The sequence below is a fragment of the Meleagris gallopavo genome, chromosome 1 (assembly GCF_905368555.1).
Source record: "Meleagris gallopavo chromosome 1, MGAL_WU_HG_1.1, whole genome shotgun sequence".
NCBI lineage: Eukaryota > Metazoa > Chordata > Aves > Galliformes > Phasianidae > Meleagris > Meleagris gallopavo.
The window spans coordinates 175,096,403-175,118,974 of NC_139404.1; the positions used below are offsets into that span (position 1 = coordinate 175,096,403).

The 22,572-nt window shown below is 42.0% G+C and overlaps 2 protein-coding genes across 2 annotated transcripts in view; both read left to right on the forward strand.

Moving 5' to 3' along the window:
• The first annotated feature begins 5,449 nt into the window (after positions 1-5,449).
• LOC100547356 (uncharacterized) lies at positions 5,450-11,173 on the forward strand. The gene is made up of 3 exons (XM_031552044.2): positions 5,450-5,615; positions 7,812-7,874; positions 9,883-11,173. Exons 1-3 carry the CDS (start codon positions 5,450-5,452, stop codon positions 10,674-10,676), a joined length of 1,023 nt encoding a protein of 340 aa, XP_031407904.1. The 3' UTR covers positions 10,677-11,173.
• Positions 11,174-11,255: 82 nt separating this feature from the next.
• The window catches only part of MIPEP (mitochondrial intermediate peptidase), a 69,491-nt gene continuing 58,174 nt past the window's right edge, over positions 11,256-22,572 (forward strand). The window contains 6 exon segments of the mRNA XM_019612068.2: positions 11,256-11,554; positions 15,482-15,655; positions 17,630-17,718; positions 18,921-19,007; positions 20,083-20,146; positions 20,564-20,746. Coding sequence (XP_019467613.2) covers positions 11,390-11,554; positions 15,482-15,655; positions 17,630-17,718; positions 18,921-19,007; positions 20,083-20,146; positions 20,564-20,746 — 762 coding nt within the window. The 5' untranslated portion in view covers positions 11,256-11,389.

Here is a 22,572-nt window from a genome sequence, read left to right on the forward strand (position 1 = left end):
AACAGAGGATGGTGATTTAAGTTCTGTGGTTTAGGTGAGGAGGTTTATATTCTGTTTTCTTTGGAACAAATCCAAATCCCAGGAAAAGGGTTCACCCAAGAGGCGTGCTGTGTACATGCGTGTGGTTCAGCTTGCTGCCCTGGCTAGTGGAGAAAAGTCTTTTGTGTCTCATCATTCTGATGCAGCAAGGGACCACATCAGAATGGCATGCACGTGCCCATCCTGCTCAAGGCCATATTAAAAATGGTTTCACCGAGACACAATAGCTTTAACAAAATAATCTGATTTCCTGAAATCTTTTCATGAAAAACGTTTTGGTGAACTCAGAAGATAGCAAAGTAGTTTTGGCTTGCTGACTTACTCCCTTTCAGTGTTCAATCTTTTATATCTAGTTCTTGGTTCACCTCAAAGCTGGCAATTTCCAAGCCTCCAAGTGCCACTTCTGGATAAGGTTTGCATTGAATGCTCAGGGATCAAAGCAAAATACATAAAGCACTGAGTGAGGCTACGGATGGCTGAGAAACATACTTTCCGCAAACCCTGGAGTACAATGTCAATGTAATCCTGAAGAAGATGTCCCTCCGAAGTCCCTTCCAACTGAAATCTGTCCATGGTGACCTCATTTGTGCACTTAATTTAATGTTTTGACATTCAGGCCCAATTCTGTAGGGAGTTGCTTAGCACTGTCTTTTAAGTTCTTCAAGAGCTGATCTATCAGGTGAAGCTTTTCGTTTTATGACTTTGGAGATACCCAGTCATACAGTTGGATATATAATACCTATATATCCCATGATCATTACTGTCATGTTCAGTCCTGACAAAGGTAATTATCAAAGTAACCAATCAAAAAAAACTATATCTGCATTTCCTGCCACTCAGATGCAACATTGATAAGAAGGAATGATGACCTTTTGCTTCTGCACAACTACTTCCGAGGCATCTTTTCTCTGACAAGCAACACTAGAAAACAGCTGATGGAAGCGTTTGTCTTTCTTGATTCCAACAAAAAGGCATCAAATTGGATTAACAGTGGTGGTTTAAGGGGTAAAGAGAAAAGCATTGTTTGTTGTGGCTCTCATTTCTTAACATTAGCATAGCAAATAGGTTAATCCTGGCCTGCATTAGCAAGTGTGGCCAGCAGGAGCAGGGAGGTGATCATCCCCCTCTACTCAGCACTGGTGAGGCCGCACCTCGAGTACTGAGTTCAGTTTTGGGCCCCTCACTACAGAAAAGACGTTGAGGCCCTGGAGTGTGTCCAGAGAAGGGCAACGAAACTGCTGAGGGGTCTGGAGCACAAGTCTTATGAGGAGCGGCTGAAGGAGCTGGGATTGTTTAGTCTGGAGAAGAGGAGGCTCAGGGGAGACCTCACTGCACTCTACAACTTCCTGAAGGGAGGCTGGGGTGAAGAGGGTTTGGCCTCTTCTCCCAGGCAACGAACAGGACCTGGGGAAATAGCCACAAGTTGTATCAGAGGAGGTTTAGGTTAGACACGAGGAAAAACTTTTTCTCTCAGAGAGTGGTCAGGCACTGGAATGGCTGCCCAGAGAGGTCATGGAGTCGCCATCCCTGGAAGTGTTCAAGAGGCGTCTGGATGAGGAGCTGCCAGATATGGTTTAGTGCTTGTGGTAGCAGTGGTAATGAGAAGACGGTTGGACTAGGTGATCTTATAGGTCGTTTCCAACCTTGTGAATCTATGATTCTATGATTCTGTGAATTTGGCTGCAGAGGTGGGATTCTTCAGTCTGGAGAAGAGGAGGCTCAGCAGAGACCATACTGCTCTCTACAACTGCCTGAAGGGAGGTTGTAGGAAGGCAGGAGTCAGCCTCTTCTCTCGTGCAAGCAGTGATAGGACTAGAGGGAATGGCCTCAAGTTGCACCACGGGAGATTCAGGTTGGACATTAGGAAATACGACTTCTCCAGTAGAGTGGTCAGGCTGGAATAGGCTGCCAGGGAGGTGTTAAAGGAACATTTAGATGTTGTGTTGAGGAACATGGTTTAGTGAGAACTATTGGTGATAGGTGGATGCTTGGGCTGGATGACCTTGTAGGTCTTTTCCAACCTTGGTAATTCTATGATTCAAGCTAATTGCTGCGCAATGCCCTTTTTCTCACCATGAAGCTTGTAATATTTTTTATTACCACGGGGTGGGGGTGAAGATCTTAGTGAGAACCATTCACTGCTCAGTTGTGCTCCGGCTTTTTTTTAAAAATGTTCAATGGACAGACCAGGTTTGTCAGCTGTTTGCAGTGTGGGAACCACCTCGGACACAAGGTTTTCAATCACTTGCAGCAACCAGGGTGAATTGAGGCCACTTCTTATATCATTAACTCCTTTTACTAATGGTTTTCACCCTTCACTGTTCATGATCAGCGTTTGTGGAGCTGAAGATACACTGAGTTGCTTTCCTACTGGTCCTCAGAGAGCAGCAATTTCAGTAATGTCAAGAAGACACACTGAAGCATCAAGTTATGGCTTCTTCAAATTTGGCTCATAAATTCAGGGGTGCTGTAATTATGAGCAATCCTTCAAACAGCAATGGAGAGCTTGCTAGCTACAAGTGAAAAGCTCTTTGCCATTCAATTTCTTTACTTAACTCAGCCTTGTTACTTCTTTTCCATAATTACCTAACATTGGTAATGTCACATTCACAGTTTTAATTTTGTTTTAATTTCTATACTCTTTTTGTCCCTACTTCCATCTGCTAACCGACCTTCATAAGTTTCCTTCACTAAAATAATGGTATGAGACCCGTCTTCTGTCCTACAAACTTAAATAACACATTTGTATAATGGAACAGGCATATCAAAGCTTTATTGATTCATTTTAATAATTTTATTTCACATAACCATGGCAAAAGCTGAAGTACAGAACACTTGAGCTTACTATTGGAATTAACAGAGAGATTCCAGTTTAGCTCTGTTTTAATTATTGAACAGCTCTCAAAATGAAACCACTGACCTTTGAGAATTCAGTGACCAAACAAGTGCTTATCCTCAAGGCACATATTTGGAGCCTTTATTCCCTTACAGGAAGCTTTTATGTAATACTGAAAGATGCCTATGAACATTGCAAGTACAAAGTGAATGAGGTAAGACCAAAGATATGATATATACACTGATGATGATGATGATGATATTGCTGTTGTGTGGTGAGAAGTGCATGTAAGGGGATGAAATGCTGAGGCACAAAACATTATCTTGAACAACTGGGAATGGAATTTTCTGTGGGAGGACAAGGACTGTCAGACTAACCCATGGGGTAATTCACATGTTAACAGCATCCCATACAGCACTTCTTCCTTTCACTCTCCTGTAGACTTCTTTGACTAAGGCAGAAAACATTTACATAGTTCAGAAATAGCAAAAGTTTGACATGTTTTCAACTCTCTATGGTACAAACCAGCAGCAGATGAAGAGAGATTTTGCTGGTGGGTGACCAAATACCTCTCTGGTATTTTGCTGCTGGCAAAGGCACCGCCAACAACATTTAAATAACTGCTGCAAAATTGGGAATATTTTGGAAAACAGGAGGAAATATTAAAGGATGTGTCCCAAATGTAGGGCTATCCTACCCTATAAAGTGAATGAATGTTTAAATTGAATATTCCTACCAAGGTGCAATTGTTGTTAATGAGAATATACTGGTGTCTCTCTCTTACATGGTACCTGCATCACTTGAAATGACACAGTCCTAGTTAGTGTTTCAAAAGGAAACTGATCTTAGCATTAAATTCTTATTCATGAAAGAACTAATTTAGAAGTCAATTACATAAAATGTACTTATTCTGACTACCATTAACCTCCATAGGCTGAGCTTCTGTGCATTAGTTATTTAAGGATAATAGCATCAAATAAAATAGATTCCAATTTTGTTGCTATTTCATTTTTGTCCCTCTTTTTAACCTCTTCCCACTTATTACTCTTATAAAGAGTAATTGGCAAGTCCAATTCCTGTTCAGTGGACCTCTCCTCAAAGCAAACAGCAAGGGTTCTCTAATGAAAGTGTAAAGATAAGCTGGGTTTTATGAAGTACAGTTAAATGAGAGGGGGAGAACTAGACTAAAGATCTGCTTTTGCAAAAAAATTCTTATTTGATTCCTCACATCTTTGTCCTCATCTCACTCTGCTTCAGCTCTGACCCTTTGTGAGGTCATTCAACTTATTAACCCAGAAAAAGACTAACTGTGATAAAAGAGAAAAAACAACAACAGCAACAAATGCTGTTGTTTTGTGCCAAGTTAAGGGATTGAATCACCTTAGCTCACCTCCTGCAGGCACCACAGCCAGCTCGTGGGAGACAAGAGGTACAAACTTGTAGCCATGAGCAAGCATGAAGAGATGTAGATGGGGAAGACCTGTTTCTTCTCAGTTGCAAGCTGCCTGACTGGCTCAGTTATTCCCTTAAGAAGCTGTTAGATAAATACTGGGTTATTAATGGCCAACACTACCTGATCTGGAGCCCTGAGAGAAGAGATATGTTGACTTCAAATGCGTAGGGTGCTGTTTTTATCAAGTCTTTCAGAAAGGAAGGAGTGAGCTTGAAGCTGTAGACAGGCTTCTGTCAGGCAGCAGCAGCCATGAAGCAGCTCCTATGTGAGTGCTGCTCTGGCTAGGGGAATGTAGAAATTATGACAAAGAGTGCCTGTGTGTTATATATAAGCTGAACAACAGCTTAAAGGAACAGGATGTTGTATGAATCCTTGTTTATGAGTGTAGGGTCATTATTCTTACTTGAATCAAGCCCCCAGGGCTTGAAATCTTGTCTGTGCCCTTGGCCTTAGGACAGCGACAAGAGCACACTTCCTTGTGGAGTTGCCAGACATTGGAGTTTTGAGTTGTTGGTCAGAGTAAGTCAAATCACTGAAAGTGTGATGATCAATTCTGCTTTTTTATTATGATCTTGAAATACAGTTCAACCATATTCACAAAGTCTGTGCTTTGTCAATACTCTGATGGTTTAAACAGATCAGTGGGAAACTCAGTGGGAGATACTGAGCTGTTGGTCGCTGGCTAGATCCTGAGGACATGAGGGGTAGCCCTCAGCTTCCCCAGAGCTTTGGTGATTTTCAGCTGCTTACCATCTACCTGCATCAGTATCTCTGTGGACTGTCCTTGCAGAGTTACTTCCACTGGTCACACTGTATAAGAAAATATGAGACAGAACCTATACGACAAAGGTATGTCTGATATTCCCATTAAATTATTATTGGAAATAAAGCCTGGTAGTGTCAAGGATGGTATTTACTGCTATATAGAGACCTGTAAATAAAACAAAACAAAACAACAGATATGTTGAAAGCCCATTTCTTTTTTTTTTTTCCCTCCCTCCCCAACACTGTTTTTGGGCTCACAAGCTAAATATGAGGAAAAAACCAATCAGACAGACTTAAGCAAATGTACTTTTCCTTTCTTACATCTTTCAGCCAAGATCCTTTAACCTTTCTAAAGAATGAAAAGCTGGATTATACTGCTGGCTATTGCAGTCAGCACAGAAGAAGCACAAAAGCAGGATGTCTGTACCCAAGCATATCCTGGCATTCCTGGCAATCCTGGGCACAATGGCATACCTGGTCGTGATGGACGTGATGGCTCAAAAGGCGACAAGGGAGACACAGGTACTGCGTTCAACACAAAGAGTTGGAAGTACAAAATAGTTTGCTATTCGTTTCCCAAAGATGCCTGGCACCCTGCATTAATAGATTAGTCCAGCTAGCCCTCAGAAAACATCTCAGACTTCCATCACCTTCTTGTTTGAGGATGGAGATATGAGATAAGACCTAATGAAAGCAAAATAGATAATAGAGATAATAGAGAGGTCAGGTCCAAGGGACAAAAACAGCTTCAAAGATGAAAGTCTTTACTTTCTATTTAGGGAATATTTTCAGGTCTGCTTGAACATTTTGAAGCCTGTAAACATATTTCTGCATCCTTAAAATAGCAACTATACTTTCAGAAAAAAAAATCAAGCCCAATTAAAAGAAAAAAAAAAAAAAGATCAGTGTAATAAGAAATGTGCAGAGGTAACAAGGCTTCTATTTATTACCAACATTTTACACTTGTAGGACTTGATTCAGAGTGTGCCTACTTGCTGTAACATAAGCACCATTACAGTGAAGGGCAGGGAAGGACACTATCTAAAAACAGTGTAGGATTCATGCTTGCTGTAGCAGGCTGTAGTAGAGATTTGCACATAATACTGAAGACAGGAAACCTTCTCAGCCCGAAGACAGTAACTCCTGTGGTAATTTAAGCCTCAGGATAAGGCTGCCCTTTACATCCGTGCTGCATCATCAAGGCCAGGGATCTACCAGGGGATGAACTCGCAGACATGAACTTACAACACTCCGTCAGAAGTGTCACAAATCCAGAATGCAAAACACAAAACAAACACAAATCTGCTTCATATTTGCTCACAAATTTTGGTAGGAGAGCTTTCCCCCAACAGGCTGTCGGTCAGGTCACCAACTGTGTGGCATCACACAGTGGGCATTGTGTCTTAGTGCATAAACCTGTCATGAACAGTCCTATTGTGTGCACAAATCAATCAAAGCAAAATGAAATTGTGCTGATCAGATAAACCCTTCTGCCATCCTGATCTTGCAGATCGTGAATCCCAGCTTTTGGTTGTTTTTTCTTCTTTTTTTTTTTCAGTGCAGCACATAACCCAGCACGTAAAACAAACTGAGGTCAACAGTCCACAAGAAATTAACTTGAAATGTGCTACAGTGTTTTACTATGCCTTTTAAGCCAACGGAAATGCCTGACCTAAACAGACAGTAACTGGTGCAATCACAACCCAAAAGCTAATGAATCACTTTCTTTGCCAGAAAAACCTGTGCCTCCACAGCAAGTGAGTGCTGCAGTCAGCGATGAAGGTGTAGTCTGATGTGCATTTCTTTGGTAGTAATAATAGTACAGGCAGGAACCTCTGCTAGATCTTGTTGCCACCCCTCCACTCCCCTCTCCAATACACCACAACACTTTGTGTGCCTACACAGTAAATCAGATCAGCTGAAAAATAATCAGCACTTACAGTTTGGGTAAGAAAGTTACCTGCTGCTTACTGTCTGCTCTGGGCCACTGAAAGTCAGGTCTACTCACTTCAGTATTTTACCTTCAGTGTCTGCTGAATAGTTACTTTGAATTTGTTTATAAAGCAATTTACAGAATTCTGCCAGGCAACCCTTTACGTGCTCTTTCTGTTTTCAGTGACCTCGTCTTGCTTAAAATTAAAAAAATCCATCAGCTTCTTACTAGGCAGATTCAATTAATTGCTATGCTAAATGAAGGGATTAAGAGCGAATGCTTCATTCAAATCTACAAACAATATTATTCTACAGTGATATTTCATCACCATTGGCAAATGCCTGCAGATGTCTTTTCTTTGGGGGCAGTTAATCACTGTTTCACTTTGAGGTTTTTTGTTAGGGTAAAGCTTCTTTCTGAATGTAGCTTCCTCACTCCTTTTCCTGCTGGTATCTTCCATGTTATCTTCCATGGATGAAGGCAACAAGAGGACAAGAGGTTTTCACCTCACTGATGTTGACCAGCACACTCCACATAGTTCAATATCCCCCTTCTTTATGTTAGGAACTCTCTTTGTCTCAAAAAGGTGTTCTTCCCAAGCAGAGTTTCTGTTCTCCCAGTGAGATAAAAGCCTCAGCAGTGGCATGCACCAGAAGTCATGAATAAAATGACTACATTATTGCTTAGCCAAACTTGAAGAGGAATGATCAGAGAAGGATTCAAATCCCATTTTTTTCTGGTACTACAGTTGTTTAATGAAGATCTGTTTTTTTCTTCTGTACTAGGTGAAGCAGGACTTCCTGGCACTCCAGGGAAAGATGGTGCAAATGGAGAAAAAGGACAAAAAGGTCAGAGAGGGAGCACTTCAATTTGTTAGTTGTCTATGGGTTTATGAGCATTGGACATGCTATATACTCTAGCTGTAGCAAAGCAATGCTAAAGTTTAACTCCTAGTGCACTACATGATGTTATGATGTGGAATACAATAACCAAAAACCATAAAACCATGACAACCTTTTTTCAGAAGGGGTAGAGGCTGACAATACAAGAGGGATTTGCTCCCTCCAGTTATCCTTCTGCCTCTGATGCCACATAACTTATCTCCTCAGCCTATGACTTCACCTTTCCTATTGCTCATCCCTTTGTCAGCTGAGGCAGACACCACATCTGTAGCTATCCAAGGAAACTGAAGCTCCCATAGGCATGTGTGTACCTTCAGGCAAAGGTACTTCAAAAAGAATTACAAAAGACATGAATTGTACACCTGAAAATACAGTAGATCCTGTTATTCAGTAAGATCAATCAGGTGGGTCCCTTCCAACTTGGGATTAATTGGGATAATTCCACGATTCTATTCTCTTGCACCTTTTCCATGCCTTTGTGCAATCACACCTCATGCAAATAGCCCAGAGTTAAGCCAGCATCTTCAGTAGTATTTTAAAATACATGCCCACGAGGCATTAGCCCCAACATCCTGGCTTAAAGCAGCCCCCAAGGGCCACAGGACAAGAGCTGCTATGCATTCTATAAAACCAGCATCTCACCTCAGATCCCATTTCCCATATTCTTGTGATGTTTTTCCTATCTCATCACAGCAATCATAAACTTTTCCATAATCCCAACAGCCCAAGCCATGAAGGTCTAGAAAATGGCTACACCACAAGCTTAGCCAAACTATGTGCATATAGTAAGTCTCCTGAATGATCTGTGAATAAAAGCAAGTAATGAGACATTGAGCAAGTTGGAACACAAATTCAGTAACTTGGTGATGCTGGACTTGTGCATCTTTTGGAGTAATTGTGCATAGGCAATTTATATTTCCAAAAGCATGGAAACCTGCCAAATACTGTATCCAAGTTCTCCAAAATCCTTAGGATTATTCTGAAATACACCATGGAATATGCACTGCATGGGAGTAATTACAAGCTGCTCTACAGCCCTCAGATGTTTCCCCAGTCTACTAGAAGGAAGGAGAGTGAGACATGAAAACACAAATGTTTAACATTACAGAGCTATCTTCTCTTCCCATGTCAGTGGCCTGTTGGATCTGTTGTGCTTCTTTTCCAAGAGGCTAACCACAGAATTTCATGGTTTTACTTCATTGCTGCTGCCAAATACTCTCAACTCTGAGCTGAGAACTGTGTAAAGTTCACATTTTACATACAGTATTATTCCCAATACCAAAAGCCACAAGCTTTAACACAGAAATGATCCGACTCTGGCTTTGATTGATAGAGTGTACGGACATTATGGCATCTTCTAGCACTCACATCTATCAGTTGCTAATGTGCTATTCAAAATATAGGACCTTTCTCTGCTTTGTACAGAAGGATTTTCAAAGGCTTTGAGTTTCATTCCAAGTGTGAATGAAGAATAAATGGAGCATGTGAAAGCAAATACCAATATAAAAAGCCTTTAGTTGCAATTCAACAGCAATCTAGGTAACCCAAACAAAGACCCATCATATAGAAACGATATAAACTCATGGCAAGTTAGATCTGGGTGTTGCTCAAGTAGTAGATTCTCTGACTAAATTGCGAACTGTCTCCCCCACATATAGAAAAGGCTGAAAATATGGGTCTGAACAGATGCTGTTTGTAGGAGATGATCTGAGCAGTCAGTGCTATCAGCAGCCTGCAGACAAATCACACCTTCCTTTCTTTGACCTTATTTTTGTTGCTTTCAGCAAAGATCCCTGTCTTCTATTGGCAGGCTTTTCTGTCTTGAACTCACATGTATGAAACGCTGTACATATGATGAACACGGTATAGACTGTGGTGACATACACATATATTTTTGTACTGAAACTCATGTTTTGACTCACTAATCCATTGGACATTTTTTTTTCCCACTTAGGAGCCAATGGGACTGTTGAAGAGAAGGGGAACAAAGGAGATAAAGGAGAAAGAGGACGACCTGGGAAACTAGGACCAAAAGGAATTATAGGGTCAGTGGGTTACAAAGGTCAGAAGGGAGAGCTGGGACTGCAAGGACAAAAAGGGTTAAAAGGAGACATTGGGCCCATAGGTCCAAAAGGGGCAAAGGGTGAAATTGGCCATCCTGGAATAATTGGTTTGCCAGGGCCAGTTGGTCCCATTGGTAATCCAGGTCCTAAAGGTAATACTGGAGATCTGGGGCCACCAGGCAGTCCAGGAATTCAAGGGGAAAGAGGCTTGAAAGGAGACAGAGGAGACAAGGGGAACACAGGTGCCCCAGCAGTTCTGCCAAGGAGTGCTTTTAGTGTAGGCCTTACAGCTGCTACCAAGTTTCCTCCCCATAGTCACCCAATCAAGTTCGACAAGGTGCTTTATAACGGCCTAAGTGACTATAACCCAGTTACTGGCAAATTCACCTGCAAATTCTCTGGTGTTTACTATTTCACCTACCATATCACTGTCTACTCGAGGAACGTCCGAGTAGCTCTAGTCAAAAACGGGATCAAGATGTTGCACACCATGGATGGATACCAGGGTGCTGAGGACCAGGCGTCGGGAGCTGCCATCCTTCAACTACGGGCAGGAGATGAGGTGTGGCTGCAGGCTCACCGAGGAGAGAGTTTCAACGGCCTGTTTGCAGATGCTGATGATGATACCACCTTCACTGGGTTCCTCCTGTTCAGCACCTCTGAGATGCTGGAACCCACAGCATGAAGCCACGCTGTTAATCTGTGACTCGAGTGAATTGTTGTCTGATTTCTGCTCATCCAAATCCAATATTGTTCAAAGCGGTGGAGGTTCTTTTTGAAACTCATAGAATCATAGAGTGGCCTGGGTTGAGAATGACCACAATGATCATTTAGTTCCAATCCTCCTGCTATATGCAGGGTTGTCAACCACCAGACCAGGCTGCCCAGAGCCACATTCAGCCTGCAAGCAAACGCGATGCTGGTTTGCTTCGTACTCTTCCTTGCTTTTTTTTTTTTTGTTTTTTTTTTACAGATTAATCCTTATTTTATTTCCTGCCTCGTGTTTTGTTTGTTCTATCCATTAATGCCATATGCCTGTGTCCCTCAGTACACCCCAGTAAAGTTTCTGCTGGCCAATTCCATCTGAATATAGCAGAAAACAAACAGTTCTGATGCCCATCTGTTAAAACACGGATCGAGACGACAGAAACAGTATTATAAGTAAAGAGCGTTAAACTCCCCCTTGGCCCAGTCGGGCGTCCTAAGCCGCTCTCGTCAGCTGCAACGCACGGCCGCGGGGAGGCAGCGCGGGGCCGGCCGGGCCGAGGGGAGGCGCCGCTCCCGCTCCGCTTCCCGCTCGCGAGCGCCGCTCCCCGCCTCTGGCCAGAACGCGCAGAGGTCGCGGCCGTACCCGGAGCCGAGCTCCCGGGCGCCTCGCCGGCGTTACCGCGCTCCGCCATGCTGGCCGGCTGCCGGCGAGCGCTGCCCGCGGCCCTGGGCCTTGCGCTGCGGGGCCGGGCGGCCGGGGGGCCGGGGCGGCGGGCCGTCAGCACCAGCTGGTGCCCCGTGGGTGCCGCCTTCGATGCGAAGCAGCAGCGCAGGAGCGCGGCGGGCAGGGAAACGGTGAGCGGTGACAGGGCAGGGCAGGGAAGGGAGAGGGCTGGGGGCGGCGGGGCTGCGCCGGTCACGGAAGCCAGAGGATGCGAGACATGGGGTGGGAGGTGCGCGCTGCGTGCACAGCGTGTTGGAAACCACGGGGCCGAACTGCGGCCTCTTCCGGGATCTGAGGAAACAGGGTACTGGGCGGAGGGAGCCGTGTCTGTGTGTCTGTGTGTCTGTGTCTTTAGCCTTGTGTGCAGAGCTGCTGCTTGGATGTATATTGTTTTATCATTATTGTGTCCGTGCTCTTCAGCAGTGCTTTGGAATTAGACTGAATTAGCTGTCATCATTGTATGTGGATACTATTCATAATGTGAAGTGGCTCACTACAAAGATTATATATTGGGTTGGTGACTCTCGGGCTTTCTGATGTATTTCTTTTTAGGATGAGTTAGTTATATTTGTTTATGAGGATCCTAAGAATCTGAACAAGCTCCTGACCAGCATAGGATGGCAGTCTTGATCACAGAATCATAGGGGTTGGAAGGGACCTCCAGAGATCATCGAATCCAACCCCCCTGCCAAAGCAGGTTCCCTACACCAGGTCACACAAGAAGGTGTCCAGGCAGGTCTTGAATATCTCCAGTGAAGGAGACCCCACAACCTCCCTGGGCAGCCTGTTCCAGTGCTCCGTCACCCTCACCGTAAAGAAGTTCTTGCGCACATTTGTGCAGAACTTCCTATGCTGCAGTTTCTGGCCATTTCCCCTTATCCTGTCTCCACACACTGCTGAAAACAGTCTGGACTCGCCACTCTGCCCCCAAACTTTAGATATTTATAGACCTGGATCAGGTCCCCTCTCAGTCGTCTCTTCTCAAGGCTAAACAGACCCAGTTCACTTAGCCTTTCTTCATAGGGGAGATGCTCCAGGCCCTTCACCATCTTTGTGGCCCTCTGCTGGACTCTTTCCAAGAGATCCCTGTCTTTTTTGTACTTTTGGGGGCCCAGAACTGGACACAGTACTCCAGATGAGGCCTTACCAGGGCAGAGTAGAGGGGAAGGATCGCCTCCCTCGACTTGCTGGACATGCTCTTCTTAATGCACCCCAGAATGCCATTGGCCTTTTTGGCCACGAGGGCACACTGCTGGCTCATGGCCAACCTGTTGTCCACCCCAGGACACCCAGGTCCCTCTCCGCAGAGCTCCTCTCCAGCAGGCCATCCCCCAGCCTGTATTGGTGCATGCAATTATTCCTCCCCAGATGCAAGACTCTACATTTGCTTTTGTTAAACCTCATCTGGTTTCTTACTGCCCAGCTCTCCAGGCTGTCCAGATCTCGCTGAATGGCAGCACAGCCTTCAGGCGTGTCAGCCAATCCTTCCAACTTCGTATCATCAGCAAACTTGCTGAGGGTGGCCACTATCCCCTCATCAAGGTCATTGATGAAGATGTTGAACAAGACCGGACCCAGCACAGACCCCTGGGGGACACCACTGGTTACAGGTCTCCAGCCAGACTCTGCACCGCCAACGACGACCCTCTGCGCTCTGCCAGTCAGCCAGTTCTCAACCCACCTCACTGTCCACTCGTCTATCCCACACTTCCTCAGCTTTGTTATAAGGATGTTGTGGGAGACAGTATCAAATGCCTTGCTGAAATCAAGGTAGACTACATCCACTGCTCAGTGATATGCTTGATGGCACTGTGCGTACAGATACATAGAATCAGAGTCATGAAGGTTGGAAAAGACCACTAAGATCATCCAGTCCAACCATCAGCCCAACTCCACCATGCTCTACTAATTACATCCCTCCCTGCCACATCCACGTGGTTCTTAAACACCTCCAGGGACGATGACTCCACAGCTCCCTGGGCAGCCCATTCCAGTGCCTCACAGCTCTTTCTGAGAAGAAGTTTTTCCTAATATCCAACCTGAACCTCTCCTGGCACAATTTGAAGCTATTCTCTGTTACGTGGGAGAAGACGCTGACCCCCACCTCTTCAAACCCTCCTTTCAGGCAGTTGTAGAGAGCGATGAGGTCTCCCCTGAATCTCCTCCAGACCAAACAATCCCAGTTCCCTCAGCTGATTTCCATCAGACTTGTGATCCCAACCCTTTGTAGCTTCACTATTCTCTGGACACACTCCAGGGCTTCACTGCCTTTCTTGTAGTGAGGGGCCCAAAACTGAGCACAGCACTTGAGGTGTGGCCTCACCAGTGCTGAGTATGCTGAATATCTGAGAGTTCCAGGTGTTGGTGCTCCAAATCACCTGTTCCTGCAGCAGTGAGACTGTTGAACTGGGACTAAGCAATTCAGCCACTACCGCAGTTCTGACTGCTGTTGACAGTTTAGCATTTGTTTGGGAAACACTTTTCATCTCTTCCCCTCCCTTTGTATGCACACTGATGAATATCTTTCTTCAGCAAAAGATCCAGCTAAATGTTGTGCATTTGCCTACTTTAGAGAAAGGGCTTTGTATTTTCTTGGCCTTTGGAAAGACTTAAGAGCTTTGTAGGAACACAGATGTGTATTATAGGCTTGCTTAGAAGTTAAAATGGGTAGGGTATAAATGCAGATGCCAAGCCAAGAGATGATGCAGCAGCTGTGCAATCACACAGATGAAGAATATGGAAAACCTGAGCTCTCAGGATCTGCATAGCAGAGGTCCTCAACTATCTGGAGCAGACTAAAGTGGCCGGGCCTTGAGTCTTATGCAACAAGCGTTACTGAAGGGCACTGTAATGCATGTATGCATATGTGTGCATCTGTTGACATACACATAAATATATATATATTTTTTCCAGTGTTTTCTTTATTGCTGTCTGGTTCCTGTCCCCATATAACAAATGAAAACATGGGAAGTGGAAAGAGTTTGTCTTAGGGTGGCCAACTTATGTATTATAAAAAAGTGATCACATTAGCAACAGGAATAGAATAGATCAAAGCAGCCCATAATGTCCCAAATGCTTATTTTTGATGATGCTTCTTCTTCAGAACATATGCTTTTACAGACAAGCCATAAATAGAGATGCTTGTATTGTGGTTGGGCAATTGCAAAGGGAGTTGTATATTGCTTTCAGAGTTACAATTTTATCTTCTTTAGAGGTGTATTTTTTATTTTTTTTTCCTACTGTGGTTCTGTACTGTAGAACTTTCCTAGCAAGTGTTAAAAATTTTGTGTGATCTGCAGCAGGAACTTCTTAACTCTCTTCAATAAGTGCAGTATGTAACTGCTGACCATGTCTGCCCTGCCAAAGTTATTCTCAGTCAGTGTATTTACCCTGAATTCTGGGACATGGACAGGCTTGGTAAAAAAACATTCAGGAGCAAAACTGTTCATACCATATTATTTTTGAGTTGTTGCTTGTCATTCCCTTGAGATCTTTTTCCAGAGCTTGGGGCTCATTTCATGAGCTGGAGATCTCTGTTCTGTTGGTATCTGGAACAGCTGGTCAAGACATTCATTCACTGTTTTGACAACCCTTTTGCTCTTCACTTTCCTTGATAAGTCTTTTTGCTTCACAAGGATGATTTTCCCTATTTTCAGAATGTAAGACTTCTTATGATTTGTCATGTGTTTGTGCTTTGGAAGGAAGAAAACTGCTTTGAAGGAAGGACAGTACAGCAAGTTACAGGGTGGAACAGGAGAAGTTTGTGTGGGTTTTATATCAACCTCTTTCCATTTGCTGAGAAGAATCCTGGCTGAAAGAATTCCAGTGAGGATGTTCTTTGAAGGGTAATGCTGGAAAGTGAAGATGTTCATGTATGATGCCACTATCTTTGACTGATGTTAATTGATTTTATGACTGTTAGCTCTACTTAGGATACTTGTGTTGGAGGGATCATTCTGGTAAAATTTCACAGTGGAAATTTCATACTGAAACAAAGAGACAGAAGACAAGGAAGGTGATAGCGATGTGTTTCTGTTCTGTTCTGCACTGCACTGCAGGGTCTGTTTGATGTTCCAGAACTGAGTTGTCCAGAAGGATTTCAAGAAGCACAGGACAAAGCATTGCAGGAATCGGAACAACTAGTTCAGAAGGCATGTTCAGCACCACCTGGGCCTGAGATTGTAAAGATCTTTGATCAGCTTTCAGATGCTTTATGCAGAGTAGCAGATTTGGTAAGTTACTTTTTATTACTATTTTAAGCAATTCCTTTTAAACTGACTGACTTTACACCTTACGCTGTTCTGTTTCATTTTACATTTTTCAGTATTGCAGTAAATAGTTGATCAGCTCTGTGAAGTTTTGTATTAAGACAGAAAAGTAAATTGAGTGAAAGTTAATTACAGAGGCTTTAACAGAATATAGTTAACTACAAATCCTGTCAAACTGTCCAGTTAATTTTAGGACAGATGTAGGAGCAGTACGGAAGCCGTGACAAAAAAGACAGTGCTGAAATCAGAATAGTATTTTACTATTTCTTCTGTAATATTAGTACGTAAACTTTCCAGCATCAGTTATGTTATAGAAGATGGGGGACTGCATAACTTGTGGTTGGAAATAGTATTGCCTTTTATTAATACAGTGCAACTGTTTCCTAGACTGCAGTTTCTGATGTCTGCAGAATTATAGTACTAGATCTGCAGAGAGGGACCTGGGCGTCCTGGTGGATGACAGGTTGGCCATGAGCCAGCAGTGTGCCCTCGTGGCCAAAAAGGCCAACGGCATTCTGGGGTGCATTAAGAAGAGTGTGTCCAGCAGGTCGAGGGAGGTCATCCTCACCCTCTACTCTGCCCTGGTAAGGCCTCATCTGGAGTACTGTGTCCAGTTCTGGGCTCCCCAGTACAAAAAAGACAAGGATCTCTTGGAAAGAGTCCAGCGGAGGGCCACAGAGATGGTGAAGGGCCTGGAGCATCTCCCCTATGAAGAAAGGCTAAGTGAACTGGGTCTGTTTAGCCTTGAGAAAAGACGACTGAGAGGGGACCTGATCCAGGTTTATAAATATCTGAGGTGTAGCGGCCATAGCGGTGAGGCCAGTCTCTTTTCAGTGGTACGTGGAGACAGGACGAGGGGAAACGGACATAAGCTGCAGCACAGGAAGTTTCGCACGAATGTGCGTAAGAACTTCTTTGTGGTGAGGGTGACGGAGCACTGGAACAGGCTGCCCAGGGGGTTGTGGAGTCTCCTTCTCTGGAGATATTCAAGTCTCGCCTGGATGCCTACCTGTGCGACCTGGTGTAGGGAACCTGCTTTGGCAGGGGGGTTGGTCTCGATGATCTCTAGAGGTCCCTTCCAACCCCTACAATTCTGTGATTCTGTGATTCTGTGATCCACTGCTTTATATCACAAAATGTTGAGTTTTGCCGTGTACTCTTTGTTGCTCACTAGAAATTGTCCAAAATGTATCTTTTAGAAGAAGATTGCTCTTTATCTGTAGAAAGCATACCCTACTGAAATCAATTGCTAATAAATAATATCTCATTTTGCCATTGGTTTTCATATTTGAATTTCTCTTGGTTTCAATTTTCAAATCTTCTTCCTCGTTCTTTTCAAGACCTCTTTTATCACAGGGGTTGAAACGAGGTGATCATTATGGTCCTTTTTAACTCAGGCCATTCTATGGTTCTGTGATTCATGAAGTACTTGCACACTCGTTCTCTTTTGTCTATTATTTTATAATATAAACTATGATCATTTCCTCTTAATCAGTCAATACCTAACTCAAGCACTTCATGTTAGAATTCAGTAGTCATAGTTTTTTTTTACTTTGCAGAGTTAAAGCTACCTTGGTTCCTCCTGTGAGCTGCTTTCAGGTTTATATGTTCAAAGATGGCCTATCCTCCTTGCAGAATTTTATTTGCAAGGGATTTGGGCTGGAACTCTAAGGGGTACACTGTACTAACACAGTTTAAAGAAGTACATAGATCAAAGATAGTTTTGGAAAGACTTACTCACTGTCTGCTTTAAAACTTGTTAGCACAATTCTTCAGTAAGCTTTATTTTTGAGGAAAAAAAATGCAAATTATTCAAATAGGTTATACAGAACCGTATCAATAAACATTAAGTAGAACTATTCCAGTGCAACTTTGTTTATAATTAAATTTTTTTAATATGATTTCATGACTCATTATTTTCTTCTTTTACTGTATCAGGCTGATTTTGTGAAAATTGCCCATCCTGACTTTGCATTCAGAGAGGCTGCTGAAGAAGCTTGCCGGAATATCGGTACTATGGTTGAAAAGTACGTTCTCTTTGCTGTTGCCATTTGCATCTTTTAAGTGTACCATATGATCATCTGTGATAAGATGGATCCAAAAAAATATGTAAGAAATGTTTGTGTATGGCAACAAATTTTCAGTCTTCCTATAAGAGATATACAAGAATTTAATTTTATTACAGTGTCTAATAAAATATTTTTCTCCTTACGTTTGATTTTATGTACATAACAGAGTTTAGGTTATCAGCTGACTCCATGTCCCTGAAATCCATTGATGATTTAAAACTGCATTTTTCTAAGACTTGTAATAGTTAGCTAGATGTTAGTAAGACGCGTGTACAAAATGTTAATTTGGTTTGAAGGTTCAAGCTGTTGTATTTCACAACACTTTTTCCCTGGAGTGCTGAACCTTTGAATTTCAGCCTGTGAGTGCGATATGTGAAAGAGAGAAGGACAGTCCCTGTTTAAGTTAAATGTTTTGTGGTGTGTCTGTGTAGGACTGAGATAGATACATTTGGTCTACTCTGACGTGTGAGATCTTGTAAAATTCCATTTCATAGAACTTGTTCTTAAAACCTTCTGCATTCAAAGTTTGGACCTGCTTCTGGACATTTGCTTGGTTTTTGTTTTTTCTTTTTAACATCTTAATTCGAAATCCTGAAAGTTACCTCTGTGATCCGGTATTATATCAGTTTGGTAAGCTTTGTGACTGAAATATCTGGTTAAAGAGAAATTTCTGAAATGTATTTCAGCAGAACAGTTGCTTTGGTCTTGCCAGAGTGTTTGGGAAACCTTTCACTAGCAACAGTTTTTCAAGAGCTTAGTGGACGTGCCATTTGTAGCAATGTGACTTCAATATCTGAATGATATTTCTGATTTAAAATTTGTAGAAAGTGTTCACAAATTAACCTGAATCTCTTAGAACAGAATCATAGAATAATAGAATGACTTGGATTGGAAGGGACCCTAAAGACCATACTTGTATTTCCCACAAAATGACATCCAGAATTATTTTCCTGTCAGAAGCACTAAATGTATTTCCATGCTAATTTGTCTACATGTTGTTTGTTGTATATTTGTAGTTTTTAGGTATTCTTGTGAACTAGGAACTTTGGTTTTAATGTTATCTTGGTAAAGACTTAACTTGGCCTTTAAGTAGTACTATCAAGAGACTGAAGTATTTATAGTGGATGCGAATGTATGATTCTTTTCTTCTGTCTTTCCAGATTAAATACAGATGTTGAACTCTGCCAGAGTTTGAGACGGTTGTTAGCTGATGAAGTTGTTATGAATTCCCTCGATCCAGAAACCAGGTACTTATTAATGTTTATAGGTTTAGGTGTTTAGATAGTATATCTCATTCCTTACTGAACATATAGTTTGTGTTTTGTCCAACTGGAAAACATACCACATCTCTGTGACAAATGTGTTGATTATTACTGAATTACCTGTATGTGAGTTAAAAGTTGTAGTTCTGCAGTCTTGGAGCATGCCCCTGTGACTGCAGAGCACAGCTTTACTGATATCTGTGAAAATAAAAAAATGAGAGTTCAAGATTTTCTGTAATAATAGCAGCTTGATTAAAATGAGGTGCACTTCTGTGATGTATGCATCAAAGTAAGTGTTTAGCAATAAAAATAGGGAACAGACTTACACCACTTGAGTTCAGTTTGTAGAATCTGAAATCAAGGAGCTTTATTCAGTCTGAGAATATCAGGTGCCTCTTTTGATTTTTAGGCTTAGTCAAGAGTCCAGGAGAAAAATTTCTAGTACATAATACCATTGTTGATGTTTCAGGAAAAAATAAGAATGCATTTATTAATGGAACTTGTGAGCTGCAGATGGTTTTTCTTCTTTCAAAATCAGATTATCAGTATGTTTAAAGCTTACTTTATGATTGACATAAAACATTTTGTTAGCTGTTTATGTACTTACAGTTTTTGATTATTTTTTTCCTGACGTGGTTAGACAAGTTTAATGCCTAATGTTTGCTCATGTTACAAGTAAGTTATTTCCTTGATCCCTCTTTCCATATAATCAAATATGATAGATTTGAAGAGATTGTTTTCTGATCATTTAGAATAAATGAATTGTCAAATTAAAAAGGTAATTTGCACAAATTGGCTGAATACCTAGATTAAGTAGTAGAATTATTTTGAAAGATTACTTTCAGTGCAGATGACTAAACAACTACAAAGGAAAAATTTTGATTCATTGAGTAAACTGTTAAGGGCTTAAAACATAGGAAGTCTGTCTGTAACAGCAATACTTGTGGAATAAATAATATCCTCTATTAAATATATCAAACATAACTAATATAAAAGTTGTGAAGAAATTATGCTTAGTATCAAATGAGGCTGTTTTAACAGGGATTTACTGTATTTTTAGGCGAGTGGCAGAACTTTTTATGTTTGATTTTGAGATCAGTGGCATTCATTTGGATGAAGAAAAGGTAATTTTTTGCTACAACACCTGTATAGAAATTTTCATGACTACCACCAAAGACCAGATAACAATACATACAGGATATGAAATGTGATTCTGGGCCAATTTGTCCTCTGAAAAGCCCTTTGCCTTCTGTGGAGAATTTGGTGTCAATCAGAAGAGATGAATTTTCTCCATCCTAAGTCATTTCTATAGTGGGCTTTTTTTAATGTTGTTTTAGATGTTAGTTGGCTGTTCTTTATATGAAGTATGTTTGAGTAGCTCATCTTTCCTTTGTTGACTTCAGCTATACCTTAAGAATGTGTTGATGCTGTAAGTCTGATCTTAAATGTAGCATTTTCAGCATCATTTCTGGGAAGTTTAAGGTTTTTTTAAACTTAATATCTGAAGATCCTATGTATTTTGTACTTGAATTTTTTTACAGCGTAAAAAGGCAGTCGACCTCAACGTCAGAATATTGGATTTGTGTAACGAATTTCTGACAGGAACTCACCTTCCCAACAAGATTGACAAACGTGTTTTGCCAGAGCATATTCGGTCTAATTTTGCAACCGAAGGCAATTACTTAGAAGTTGCTGGTCTGCACGCTGACTGTCCCAATGATCTGGTGAGTACTACCCAAGTCAGCTTTGGCATACTCTTTAGCAGAAGAGCATATTAGTTATTTTAATTGGTATTCAGGCATATGCATATGGAAAACAGAGGATCAATCAGTGAAAAACTTAGAAGTTATGTTGGATGTAAAGAAAAAATCTTTTACAGTGAGAGCGGTGAGGCACTGGCACAGATTGCCCAGAGATGTGTTGGAAGCTCTGTCCCTGTAGACATTCAATGCCAGGCTGGACCAGGCTCTGAGCAGTTTCATCTTTCTATAGGTGTCCCTGTGCATTGCAGGAGGGTTGGACTAGATGTCCTTCAAAGGTCCCTTCCAACTCTTAATGATTCTGTGATTCTGTTAAATGGATGACTTCACTGCAGCAGACACAGATAAGGCTGAGATGCTAACTGCTTTCTTCTCCTCGGTGTTCAGCAACAAGGTCTTTCGGGTACTAAGTGAAAGAGTTCAGAGAGAAGAACAGCCAGCTATAGATGAGGATCCAGTTTGGGATGGTTTCAGAGAATTCAGCCTGCACAAGTCCTTGCAGTCAGACAAGGTGCATCTAAGGGTTTGGAGAGATCCTTGAAAGGTTGTGAAGACCAGAGAAGAACCCCAATTATTAGTGTCAATGAGGGGTGGCTGGGCAACAAGCTGAGCATGAGCCAGCAATGACTCAGGCAAAGCGAACAGGCTGGGTGAACAAGGGCAAAACCAGAGACTGAAGGAAAAGTTTATAGCCTTTTATACAGCATACTTTAAACCACATCTAGATTGCTGCATCCAGTTTGGGACACCCCTCACTACTTCTCCCAAGAAGGACAGTGTCATACTGGAGTGACTTGGAAGCACAATTGGAAATTAGAAATTCCAACTGGAGAAACTTCTTCATTATGAGGATATCCACGGAATAAATCAGAATGCCCAGAGAGGTTGTACTGTCTCTTGATCAGTGGGGATTTTCAAGACCCAAACAGATAAAGCTTTGTGTAAACTGATTTTACCTTATAGCTGACACTGCTTTCGGTACAAGGTTGGACTAGAAACCTCTTTAGGACCCCTCCAACGTGAATTATCCCAAATAATCCTACTTTAGTTATTGTTGATGATACTTGATGGATTTAGATTCTTTGAAATGTGACAGTGGTTATCTAGTCTTTTAGATGTGAATCTAGGAACATATTACAACTCCCAAATCTTCTCACATAAAGTAATTGAGGTGACTGAAATCTTGTTTATCACGAAAAAGAGAAAAGCTGACTGTAGTAGAATCCAAGCTGAATTGTTTGTTCTCTGTAAGAAATGAAAAATGAATTAAAATAGTGGCACTGAGAGGATGTAAATGAAGGAAAAATACTCACTGCGTGTCATTTATAAACTTGTCCTGAAAACAGTATGATCTGCAGAATTGCTACTTAAGCGTCCAGTAATACATCAGTAAAGATTGCAATTCTATGAGTCAGGTATTTGAAGAGGCTCTCTGGAAATCATAAAATACAGATTGGAAGGGACCTCTGGAGCTTGTCAGTTCAAGCCTTATCCTGTTCAGAGTGGGATCAAGTAGGTCAGGTTGCTCATGGCCAATATCCAGTTGAATTTTGAACGCTTTCGAAGCATGGAGATTGTACCATCTTGCTTGGCAACCTGTACCCCTAGTGTTTGTCCACTTATTGTTTTTTTCCATGGTATTGAATGGGAAATATTTATCTGCCAGCTTGTGTCTGTTACATCTCATCCTCTTGCTCTGCACCAAAAAGGGTCTGGCTGCACCTTCCCTTTGTACAAAATGTACAATGTAAAGGTCTTCTTAAATTGGTTTGTGAAATAGAAAAAGCATT